This window comes from Notolepis coatsorum (genome assembly GCF_963971535.1).
Source record: "Notolepis coatsorum genome assembly, contig: SCAFFOLD_171, whole genome shotgun sequence".
Lineage (NCBI taxonomy): Eukaryota > Metazoa > Chordata > Actinopteri > Aulopiformes > Paralepididae > Notolepis > Notolepis coatsorum.
Genome location: NW_028174803.1, coordinates 299,376 through 312,132, shown reverse-complemented (window position 1 = coordinate 312,132; position 12,757 = coordinate 299,376). Strand labels below are relative to the sequence as shown.

The window sequence follows — 12,757 nt, the reverse complement described above, 5'->3', positions numbered from 1 at the left end:
AACATCTCTGTCCAAACGGGAACTAAACTAAACGATGCTACTTATATTTATTATTATCCCTTAACATATTGTATATATTTGTAGCATCCCTGGGAGAGTGATGGATGGACTCCTTTACTGGTGTTTCATGAATGTTTATTTTCATTTCACAACGTAAGAGCTGAAGTGAAAAGACAAAGAAAGACAGAGAAAAGATACTCAGATATATACATTATATATATACAGGTATACATTAGATATACATAAGTGCCACATTCACATTGTTCAATAAAGCTAACATAACACTTGACACAAATGGCTTCCAATAACAGTGACATAGCCAATACATAAATGAATACAAATATAAAATAAACAGCCCATATCACTAAATAGGACAATTTGACATCCCAGTACCTTGTCCTCTCTCTCCAACAGGGGGCTTAACCATAAACCACATGAAAGTCTTCTTTCCGGATCTATAAGCAAACAAAAACTCTTAAAATGCTGGTACTCTGGACCTTATTAAATGTGTAGACAAGCTAGCAATTTGCAATGACCAATGACAAAGTTAGCTAGAAAACAACGTATTTTCACAGTAGCAGGAATAACTTTAGGTTGTCAAAACACAAACAAAAGTGAATTCAAACCAATATTAAAACCATAGAAAGTGCACAGCAGTTACCTTGTAAACCATTTCCAAATAACAAAAGAATAACGAAGATATTCACGGAGAACTCTCTTTCCTTGTATCCGTAATCTAAACCTTCATTTGAACCGTCAAGCTGAGCTCATGCTTGCGGTAGCTGCTTCCGGTTTGGTGGTGCTTCAAAATAAAAGTTCCCTATCACACACAAACCGAATGACGCTACCTAGAGGGTCGTTTACATATTATATTATTGTGCCCCCCATATTGTTTGTCTCTTTTATGCAGACATAAGGTATGGGTTACTTACGCAGAAAAGACATAGCACCAAACGTCTGTTTACATTTCTGATAACTCAGGCATGACACACATGACACGCAGCAGGTAGTGGGAAGGACTTGGTTAACCTCCCCTTGAATGTTCTCTGAACTAGACTGGAGGAGAACATATCTTCCTTTGTTTGAGATGAACTCAAGCAATACGACTCGCTGTGTCACAGTGGCTTCAGTTGTTTATTATATACAGAAACTCTGACCTTGAGTAAAAGAGGAAAAGGGCGAAGCTCTCAACTCCAGTAGACATCTCTATACAGTGCACTCGTCCTTTTGTTTGAATAGAACTCACTCAACAAGGGTGTCTTGTCTCTCTGGGCCTTACATAGTTTACTCTATGGAGAAAAAACCGACACGAATCGATAGGCTGACCGGCAGTATGAAGGAGGAGGAAAAAGAAATACAGTACCTTCACAATAAAAACGTTTTATGAAAGACATTGATTTAATAATAATAATAATAATAATAATAATAATAATAATAATAATAATAATAATAATAATAATAATAATAATAATAATAATAATAATAATAATAATAATAATAATAATAATAATAATAATAATCAACTTTATTTGTATAGCACTTTTCATACAGAAATTGCAGTTCAAAGTGCTTCACAACAGTATAAAATACAGGCATAAGCGAGCATAAAAAAGATAGAGAGGTAGCAAGGTAAGGTAAATCAGTTTTTCACATTAGGATCACATTAGGATTAGGACTAACATCCCAATAGGCCTCTCTTTCATGGAGAAAAGAGCAGGGACAAACCTGTAAGTACTATACACCACAAGAACACACACACTCCTTTTGTTGGAGAAAGAGAAAAGTAGGCTACTCTAGTATGAGGAACTATTGAGGACAATGCTACCTTCAGCATTTGCAGTGCACACAGTCTCTGTGAATGTCAGTCACTCGTAATTGTTTCTTTCTTTTTCTCATTATTTACACATATTAAAAAAAGACTTTCAAAATATGCAATATAGAATTTGCAAGGGATTGCGAAGCAGAATTGCCTGAAAACCCTCCAGGGGCATTGAAACGTGTCTCCATGTTCTCCAGGCAGCATATTACAGGAAATAATTACAGCAAGAATGTAGAATACACTATTTGTATCGGTAAGTTTAGAATTCTTTTAAAGTAGAGACATTGTTGAACATAACACTTGAATGCATCCGATAAACACCCATCACACAGGCACACATCAAGAACACTCATTCATACACTATACACATACATGCAAGTATACACAAACACTATGATTAACAGACTAAGGGGGCGAATTTACAAAGGGATTGCACGGCTTTTTCTGACGATATGCCTGTGCAAATAGCTCCAAAACAAACCTTGCTATTCACAAAGCACTTGCAAAGGGTAAAATACCGTGCTAAGTGTTGCCATCATCATTGCGTCTCTGTGCATCTGTGCTACCCCTGCTATATACAGTAAGGGCTATTAAAATGAGGTAATATGGGCGGAACATGTACCCCTTTCTATGCAAATGAGCCTCATTGCAAAAACACTCCAATTCACAAAGATCGGCGCTAATTGCCAAGATGTATTTACATCTTCAGAGATTTGGTGGAGCGCATTTATAAGGGTCGTATTGCCAGCGTCTCCGGTGATCCGTTGGGTTAGGTAATAATCAAAAATAAATAAATAGAACCCATACACTAATATGCTCCAGAATAAACTTTTAATGTATTAAGTTTAGTCAGATCCATGAGGAGTAGACGCTGGAAACACGGTCAATGAAAAGTGTATTCTGGAGTATATGAGAATGTGGGTTCTATTCTCTTAACTAAACCTCTTAAGCCCGGAGCCCTATTTTCTGAAAATACAACTGAATTTCTCACTCTAAAAATATTCCTAAATCTGAAATTATTTTCACTGGCACACAGTGCCTACTGTAACTGCGGCCTAAATATTCAGCACCATGGACAGGTCTGCTCAAACACATTTTTTTGGGATGACATGACAAACCAAATTTGACGATTTGGTACCATCTGGGTGGGCAAATTCTAGATGTGATTTTTTGTATTCCTATACATCCCTAGATTGTGTTTTGATATGATAGACATTTTGGTTTTGTAGCTTATTAATAGTTAAAAAAAAGTTTTAGCAAAATAAGTCTCCTGCCATATTTTGCTCCCCTTCATAGATCTGCTCGTAGGTCGGGTTGTGGGGTACTAGAGACATGACCATGATCACGTGTATATGCACCTGAGTCTCCTGAACACGTAGAGATAAACCCTGAGTCGGACCTTCTTACGCTGAGCTATGGTAACCTTCTCGCAGCTACCGCATAATATCTCCAGAAAACAATGAGGCATTCACTTGTAGGGGGTAGGTGCGCGAAAGTTAACATAGCTCAACATAGGAAGGTCCGATCGACTCTGGGTTCAGGAGATGTGTTCACCTTTTTGACGATACAAACTAAGCTAACGATTTGGCTAGTTTTTACATCAAATTGAGAAAATGTATTTACAATTTAGAAATTTGAAATTTGAAAGTAGTCGATTGCTATTCAGCACAGGTCAGTTTCTCTAATGACGTGAATGATTTTCATTTTCCCACCTGTCTTCCCTCTTCCTGTATCCAGCCTCTGTCGCACTGGCCACAAATTTGGTCTCATATTGCCGTCGATGCCGAAGGCACCACACGCTCCACAGAATGTATGAATTAGTCTTCAGCTTGCTCCTCCAATTCAATTCAATTCAATTCAACACTTGGCTCGTGTTCATTCCAGAGGAAATGTGATTTTGTCTGCAGCAATCTGAAACATTGCCGTAGACGTTCACGTTTAGATTTGCCGTGACGTTGCTAAATGGACAAACTGCCGTGACGTGTCTCCTTTCTCCCTCCCCTCCTTTTCTCTTCATCGCTCCGCTGCTGACGTCTGCAGTTGCAAACATTCTTTGGCGAGAAGAAGGTAATATGTTTGACTCATGACGACGTTCATTTTATTCAATCTTTATTCCACCTTGAAAAGCCCCCATTTTCAATGACGTTGAGCGCACATGCATAATATGTGGATGATAAATATACAGTAAATGCAAACATAACAGAGTTTGTACAATCAATTATAACGACTACAATTGAATGGTTACAGATTTAAACTGGCCAGAGGAAGTATTGAGTTTTAAGGTTTGTTGTATGATGTCAGGAGCACAGAAGCTCAAAGCAGATGTCCCAAGTTCAGTATAAACCCTAGGTACTTTAACCACTTAACTGGTGCCCAGAAAAGTGGCCATTTTTAAACTTGAACTTGAGGACTGCATACTTTTTTTGAAAAGCGTATCTTTATACTTTATACTTATAGCACATGCATAAGCCTGGTCTCTTTTGAAATATAACATTCTGAAGTTTCTGATACAATAGAGAAAGATCACTTTTAGTGCTAATGAAATAGAGTACCATAGGTCTGAACTTGAGTTGTAGAAAAACGTGTTACTCACGTTTTTCTGTAGTAGTTGCAATATCCAAAAACCATCCATTATATCCCAAAAAATTTGTGTGAGCCAATCATTGGAGCGTATACTCTTATAAAGAGTCTTATAGAGAGTATGTGATGGGTTTGTTTTGCAGCTGTTTTGGACCTATACTATACCCAAGGACAGGCCCCGGAAATAGAGGGGCACCCTGACAAAGTCCCCCCCCAGTCATATAACATATTAAACATACAGCATGTTTATTGTTGGCCTACATGCCATAGTGTTAGTTAGACAAACACCATTTTATTGAGAGGAGTTAAGATTCTGTTTAACGAATTTCATTGTGAAGTAGCTTGTAATGAGGAGTGGAGTAGGTTCTCCAACAATGGCAGACAGTATCACATATCCATTATGTTGACTGCATGAAAAAACAAACAAACAAACACTCATTTACAGCTCAGTATGAGCGTTTGGACCATTGTTAGAATAGCTGACGCCAATTGTGTCACCTCTGTTTTCAGCAGCCAAGGCGTTGATTCCAAACTCATTATCACTGTGTGTGTGCTGTTTATGTGTGTATGTCTGCATGCATGTTGGTGTGTGTGTGTGTGTGTGTGTGCGTGTGCATGTGTGTGTTTCTATGTGTGTGTGTGTGTGTGTGTGTGTGTGCTATTGTGATTTTGTTCCTTCATTTATGTGTGTATGTCTGCATGCATGCTTCTGTGTGTGTGTGTGTGTGTGCACGTGTTTGTGTCTGTGTTTCTATGTGTGTGTGTGTGTGTGTGTGTGTGTGTGTGCATGTTCGTGTGTGCATGTGTGTGTGCATGCAGGCTTGTGTGCTATTGTGATTTTGTTCCTTCATTTATCTGTGTATGTCTGTGTATGCATGTTGCTGTGTTTGTGTGTGTGTGTATGTTTGTGTGTGTGTGCGTGTGTGTGCATGTGTTTGCGTGTTTGTGTGTGCATGTTCGTCTGTGCATGCGTGTGTGTGTGTGCACGTGTTTGTGTGTGTGTTTCTATCCGCTTCTTGCGCGTGTACATGTGTCCACCAGCTCTTCCATGTTCAGACGATGCGCTCCTGACAGTGGTAACAGTCCCGCCCCTTTGTGAACGTCAGACTGTGATCTCGGTTGGCTGATCAATCAACAGCTGTTGTTTACGCCGAGGAGACAGGCCCGCGCAACACTCCCATTTCCTGGAGCTCGTGTTTCGGGGGTTTTGAAGCTCCTCGCGGTGACACACTGCTGACGGGGCCCTTTGTCTGCATCGTCAACATGGCAGGCAGACAAACTGCCCCCCTTCATGCTAACAGCGCGCTCTCGCAGACGCAATTGCCGTCTCTTCTCTGTCAGACAGTTTGACGACAGGTGTGATGTACTTTCCTTTGTTTCTTTTCCCATCTCGCTGTATCGTTGTTGTTGTTGTTCTTGTTTCCTTTGTTCTGCCAGGTCTGAGTGTCGGGAACATGTTCTATGTGTTCTCTGACGAGGGCATCACGGTTCTTCAGCCCAGCGAGTGCGAGATACGCAGACACATGAAGCGCTCCGAGAGGATCGTTGCTACCTATGTGAGTGCGCTTCGTCCGTATGGAGACGTCCAAAAATACCCGTTCTCTGACACTTTCAAAATGATGGATTGATCATCAAAATATATACAGTATATGTATAGGAAAACGAAACAACAGTAAGGGCTTTTTTCCTGAAAATAAGTTTGATGAGTCATTTAAGTTTGATAAGTCATTTCAAAGATGGAACTGATTTGGCAGTGACCTCAGGGTATCTGGTAGGCCGTTTGAACGCCTAGGGGGCCCTGATGGCAGACCCTGGTCACCTTTAGGCGTTAGCCAGGACTGAAGAGCAATCAGTAAGGTCCTGCCTGATGATCTGAGGCTACACTCTCGCTCATAAGGGATTGAAAGGTCAATGATGTAGGGGTCAGAACGCTGTTGAAGATGATCACTAACATCTTGAAAGAAATTCTAAAACTAACAAACAGTGAAAGGAGGCTAAAATACGGTTAATATGGTCCTGTCTTGTCAAGTAGGTTTTGATGCAACGCAAGGAGAAATATTGTCTCACTGCACTTTGTTGACATTTACAAAAATGAGACCATGTCTAAATGTCCCCTGTTCAATATCTATTGGCTACAGAGCTTTGCTAGCAGTCTATCATGTATCCATTGTGAAGATAGACCCACATTAGCTCCGTCACAGCTGGTGATATTCTGGTTTAGGCACAAGGATGCAGGCTCATCAGGGCACAGTTTTGGTTAGGGTGCAAAATGTTTGTTTGGTTATTTCCATGTCAAATTGTATATATAAATATTAATCAATCGATTAAAATATTGAATTGTGATTAATCGCATGATTGACCATAATTTATTTAACTGTGATTCATTCATCTCAAATTTTGTATCCGTAAAAAATGTACGTTAAAGGGATATTTTTATATATGTTTAATGCTCTTATTAACATGGGAGTGGACAGATACTGTATGCTCGCTTTATGCAAATGTTTGTTTATTAAATAAACTAAATAACCAAAATGACAAATACCGTCCAGAAAAACAAAGATACTGCACTGAAAATAATCATAACACGGCAAAGCCCAATAGGCAACAACAGATATTGACCTGCCAAATGTAACATTACTCAGTAATATGAGTGTTCACACAATGTAGTGTCCAACTTTACTCTTCATAAAGGTTCACTAAAACATCCCCTATTATTTTAAGCATCAATGCATGCTTCGCAACAACAGACACATTGTACAACTGCTACATTGGTAAGCAAAAATGTCCCATTATTCAAAGATCATTCCCTGGATCCCTCACACTTCTAAAGCAAATCATACAATGTAGGCTGTTTTCACATGGGGGAAAATAAAGGGTGACAAAAACGTCTCCTTCTACTATGTGGAATCAAAACTAAATGGAGTCCAATGTTATCTCTTCCCAACCTTGTACCGACTAATGTACTGTTGTACAATAAAACTGAGGTTCTCTCACCCCCTCTCACACAGTACCATGTGAAGGTCTCTCTCTCCCCCTCACACAGTACCATGTGAAGGTCTCTCTCTCCCTCTCACACAGTACCATGTGAAGGTCTCTCTCTCCCTCTCACACAGTACCATGTGAAGGTCTCTCTCTCCCTCTCACACAGTACCATGTGAAGGTCTCTCCCTCCCTCTCACACAGTACCATGTGAAGGCCTCTCTCTCCCTCTCACACAGTACCATGTGAAGGTCTCTCTCTCCCTCTCACACAGTACCATGTGAAGGTCTCTCTCTCCCTCTCACACAGGACCATGTGAAGGGCTCTCTCTCCCTCTCACACAGGACCATGTGAAGGTCTCTCTCCCCCTCTCACACAGTACCATGTGAAGGGCTCTCTCTCCCTCTCACACAGTACTATGTGAAGGTCTCTCTCTCCCTCTCACACAGTACCATGTGAAGGTCTCTCTCTCCCTCTCACACAGGACCATGTGAAGGTCTCTCTCTCCCTCTCACACAGTACCATGTGAAGGTCTCTCTCTCCCTCTCACACAGTACCATGTGAAGGTCTCTCTCTCCCCCTCTCACACAGTACCATGTGAAGGTCTCTCTCTCCCTCTCACACAGTACCATGTGAAGGTCTCTCTCTCCCTCTCACACAGTACCATGTGAAGGGCTCTCTCTCCCTCTCACACAGTACCATGTGAAGGGCTCTCTCTCCCTCTCACACAGTACCATGTGAAGGGCTCTCTCTCCCTCTCACACAGTACCATGTGAAGGGCTCTCTCTCCCTCTCACACAGTACCATGTGAAGGGCTCTCTCTCCCTCTCACACAGTACCATGTGAAGGTCTCTCTCTCCCTCTCACACAGTACCATGTGAAGGTCTCTCTCTCCCTCTCACACAGTACCATGTGAAGGTCTCTCTCTCCCTCTCACACAGTACCATGTGAAGGTCTCTCTCTCCCTCTCACACAGTACCATGTGAAGGTCTCTCTCTCCCTCTCACACAGTACCATGTGAGAGCTTATTTTCATGGTCTGTGCATATTGTTCAGAAGAAGTGAGCTGCTCTGTCATCTGACAATGTAAACAAGCTTGAGGGACAAACACAGGCTACAGAGAGAGGGACAGACACATACATACTGGAAATAGTTCAAGTTCAAACGTACTCAGAAATGTCACCAAAATGACATTTATTGTTTTGTAATTTTTTACAATTAATATATAAAAAATGATTATTATATATATATATTTTTTTTTTGTTTTGTTTTTACGTTATGCGTAAAAAAAACAAATGTGTGGTGTTTTTAACGCATTATTAACATTCTAACGTTGACAGCCCTAATATATATATAATAATATAATAATAATAATATATATACATAAACAATAAACAATCCCATTGACAATGTGCAAAGAACAACATCTGGTTGGATGCAGTCCTCACTGTCATCAAAGTCCACAAATTAGATATGCCCCCCCCCCCCCCCCCCCCCCATCCACACGCTCTTCTCATCAGACCAAATGATAGAAATCCCTTGTGACAAAAAGACACAGGGGTCTACAAATCACACTAATGGCCTATTTTGGATTCAAAACTGTGTGTTTCACCGAAAGGTGACAAGTTTGCATCCCTGTGGGGAAGAGTAGAGAGCAGAGAGAAGACACGCATAAATCCTTTCCCGTCGCCCCCAGCTCAGCGTCGCAGGCACCAGGTGTACGTTGTGTTCATCAAAGGAAGAAAAAGAATTACCATTTTCAATCTCAGAATTATACCTAAAAGTCCAAGTCACAATGAGGAAGTAAAGTGAATGCGGGGGGGTGTTGACGGGCCTAATCGTGCTTATAACGGGATAAACACCAGAGACGGCGGAATAACAAACCTGCCGCACCAGCCCCACATTACACAGCCATTCAACGGTGTTTAATTCTCCCAAACCAATGAATGGAAAATGAATGTGCCTCCGCAAAACACTCCATTGTGTCTTGGCAGCCGTAGACCCACTGTGCGGTCCCAGGTGTGAATTGAATACATTTACCCCCATCGCCACCTTTATCCATTGTCAGAATGCGACTCCTCACTTCGCTAAATGTAATGGGATTACTAATGTCCCTTCGGTCACCAGCCTCCCCACTCAATAGACTGTAAAGGATCTGCAGTATAGACCCGCTGGGTTTTTAATCCACTGGTGAACATCCCTCTCCCAAAAGCAATGGGCTTTAGATGGTAAGAGTAGCTTGTTTCTCTGAGGGATTTGGGTTTCACAGGCCCCTGTAATGGTATTAGGGATCGATAGAAACTCAATAAGCTATGTGTTAGCCAGCTGCTGCTGTAAACAGCCTTTTCTCAGTTGTGGTGAGGTGGCGGGAGGGATACATTCTTGGAACAAGGCTTTGTGTGTGTGTGTGTGTGTGTGTGTGTGTGTGTGTGTGCGTGTGTGTGTGTGTGTGTGTGTGCGCGCGTGTGTGTGTGCGTGCGTGTGTGTGTGCTTGCATCCGTACGTGTGAGTGCACACACTGCTATCAGCAAAGAACGCAGGCTACCATATTTATTATATAAGTGATCTCATGTAATACCTTTGAGCCATGAGTGACTTTAAAGTGAAAGTAATAACCAGACTGTATTTCAGAGGGACAACACTAAAGAACTCATATACAGGGTCCTTGTATAAGAGGTTCCCAGGGGCGTACCAAGAAATGTTGGGTCCTGTGCACATGCGTCTCGGGGGGTCCCCCTCTGATCCCAATCTACGACTCATATGCGCACACCTCCAGACAATCTAACAGACGAATTGACTTAATGACTAATACAGGCACGTTCATAGTGAAGACACGGGCAACACTGTTATTACTACACCTTCAGAAATTGGCCCTATGTTTCAAATCTGTCATCTATTCTAGACCATCTGAGGGCCATCTGACAGTTCCACTGTCCCCCACTTACTCCTCCTGTGTAGTTTCCTCTTTACTGTATCTTATTCCTCTTCTCCATGATGTGCCGGTAGATGATATCAGTCACTTACACAATATATAATTATTATTTTCTTAAATCCAAAGCACTTGATACTATACAGCATACTACAAGGCCTTGATACAAACTGTTTTTTCTCTCTATCTCTACCTCTATCATCCCCTCCTCCCAACCCTATTATCCCATCCATCCATCCACCCATCCATCCTTCCATCCATCCAATCATCCATCCATCCATCCATCCATCCATCCATCCATCCATCCATCCATCCATCCATCCCTCCATCCATCCCTCCATCCATCCATCCATCCATCCATCCATCCATCCATCCATCCATCCATCCATCCATCCATCCATCCATCCATCCATCCATCCATCCATCCCTCCCTCCCTCCCTCCCTCCCTCCATCCATCCATCCATCCCTCCCTCCCTCCATCCCTCCCTCCCTCCATCCATCCATCCATCCATCCCTCCCTCCATCCCTCCATCCCTCCCTCCATCCCTTGTGGTTGTTGCTCCTCAGGAGGAGATGTGTCCCAAAGGCGAGGGGGTGTCTCCCCAGCACTGTGTGTGGTCCTCAGCCGTCAACGTGAGGGATAAGTACGTCTATGTGACCCAGCCGCTCCAGAGCCGACTGCTGGTTGTCGACACCCAGTCTCAGAAGGTGGTGCAGGTTGGTGGTGTAGCTGTACTTTTTTTGTGAAAACATATTTATGGAGATGTAGCGTCTCGTTTTCGAGGGGGTCCTGCAACACAAAAACACAATACAGAGACAATTGACAACAACAACAACAACAACAACAAGACAAAAATAATGAACATAACATATACAACTATTAATCAAAAGCAACGGATTACAAAGCCATCTGAAGCATGAGCAGCTCGTTTAAAAAATCTGAAAAGAAAGTCGTTTTAAATATCCCAAATGAGGTTAACGACCTCAAATCAGCTGGTAAAGTATTCCAGCCAGAAGGAGCCTTCAAAATAAATGCCCTTTTGCCGATTTCTGAGGAAACGCTTGGAACTGAAAAGAAAAGATGATCAGAGTGTATAAGTTGATCGACATGGTTCTAACAACTGCATCAGATAACAGGGGTAATTGAAGTGAATACACTTAAAGATAGAAGCCTAGTGCATTGCGGAGGCCAGTTGAGTGCATCTAATAACACAGTGATGCGTTTGATAGGGATATCTTAGAACAAATCTACAAAGGCTATATATACTATGTCTACCTTCACAGAGTCTGCAGAGGATAAAGTTGTAGACATTCGAAGTAAGCTCCTAAACAGCGTTGATGGTGAAAATAGAAACGACAGTAGTAAGTAGTAGTAGTAATAGTAGTAGTAGTAGTAGTAGTAGTAGTAGTAGTAGTAGTAGTAGTAGTAGTAGTAGTAGTAGTAGTAGGGAGGTAGAGCAGTCAGTCGTCTGGTAATCCGGAGGTTCCCAGTTCGATTCCCACTCCTCCTGGGCAGCGTGTCACAGTGTCCTTGAGCAAGACACCTAACCCTTAACTGCTCCCGATGAGCAGGTTGGCACCTTGTATGGTTGCCTCCGCCGTCGGTGTGTGAATGTGTGAGTGAATGGGTAAAAAAATTGTAAAGCGCGTTGGATAAAAGCTCTTATATAAATGCAGTCCATTTACCATTCACCACATGTATCAGAGGAGACAGGGGAGCCTGTTTCACCTGTGATTTATGTGGAGCATTAACGCTACAGACACACGCAAGCTTAGTCAGATCTATCGTTGTCCTGTGGCCTTCAGACGTGCCAACACAAACATACATAGCCAGTATGTATCATTTAAATAATGTTTAGCTATTTAGTTTATACTATTGAGATTTGTTAGTGATTTGAAATTCATAAGATGCACTCGATTAATCTCACTGTGTTTAGGGCTGCCAACTTCTTGGAAAACCTTTGAGTGAGATTTCTTTTGGGGCCCTTTTGGGTCGCCAGAGACTATTTACAGTAATTTCCCCAGTTTCAATATAGCAGCCTAAATATTCCACCTAGACACACAAAACTGCTTAGCAAGTGTATTCTAACCAAGATATTCGCTACTTCAACCAAACATTCATCCACTGCAGTTGCGAGAGGCGCTCTTGATTGAATGAAGGCTAACCCAGCGTCTAGCATCCTTCGGCAAACCTACCCTCTAGCCTCTGCACAGCAATCTGTCTGAAGCACACATCGATAACAAACAAAGAAGCCTCCTGGTGAAAAACTGTTTATAAAGTAATTTTTACTTTGGTGTGTTGGAATCATGCAATGAATGCCTGGCAATGTCATTCACGTAATGTTAAGAAAAAGATGATTTTGTCTTCACCAGCCAACAGCTCCCCTCCACTAAACAAGCCTTGCGGCTCATCGCATTGGGGATAAGCAGGGGCCTTGTGTTAAGTTTTT

At 41.9% G+C, this 12,757-nt stretch overlaps 1 protein-coding gene across 1 annotated transcript in view; it reads left to right on the top strand.

Moving 5' to 3' along the window:
- Positions 1 to 12,757, top strand: part of fstl4 (follistatin-like 4) — a gene marked incomplete at both ends in the record, with an annotated part of 221,091 nt that overhangs the window by 178,545 nt on the left and 29,789 nt on the right. Inside the window, 3 exons of the mRNA XM_084338507.1 lie at positions 3,860 to 3,886; positions 5,837 to 5,955; positions 10,875 to 11,031. Of these exons, the coding sequence (XP_084194633.1) occupies positions 3,860 to 3,886; positions 5,837 to 5,955; positions 10,875 to 11,031 (303 nt within the window). The remainder of the gene's footprint in view (positions 1 to 3,859; positions 3,887 to 5,836; positions 5,956 to 10,874; positions 11,032 to 12,757) is intronic.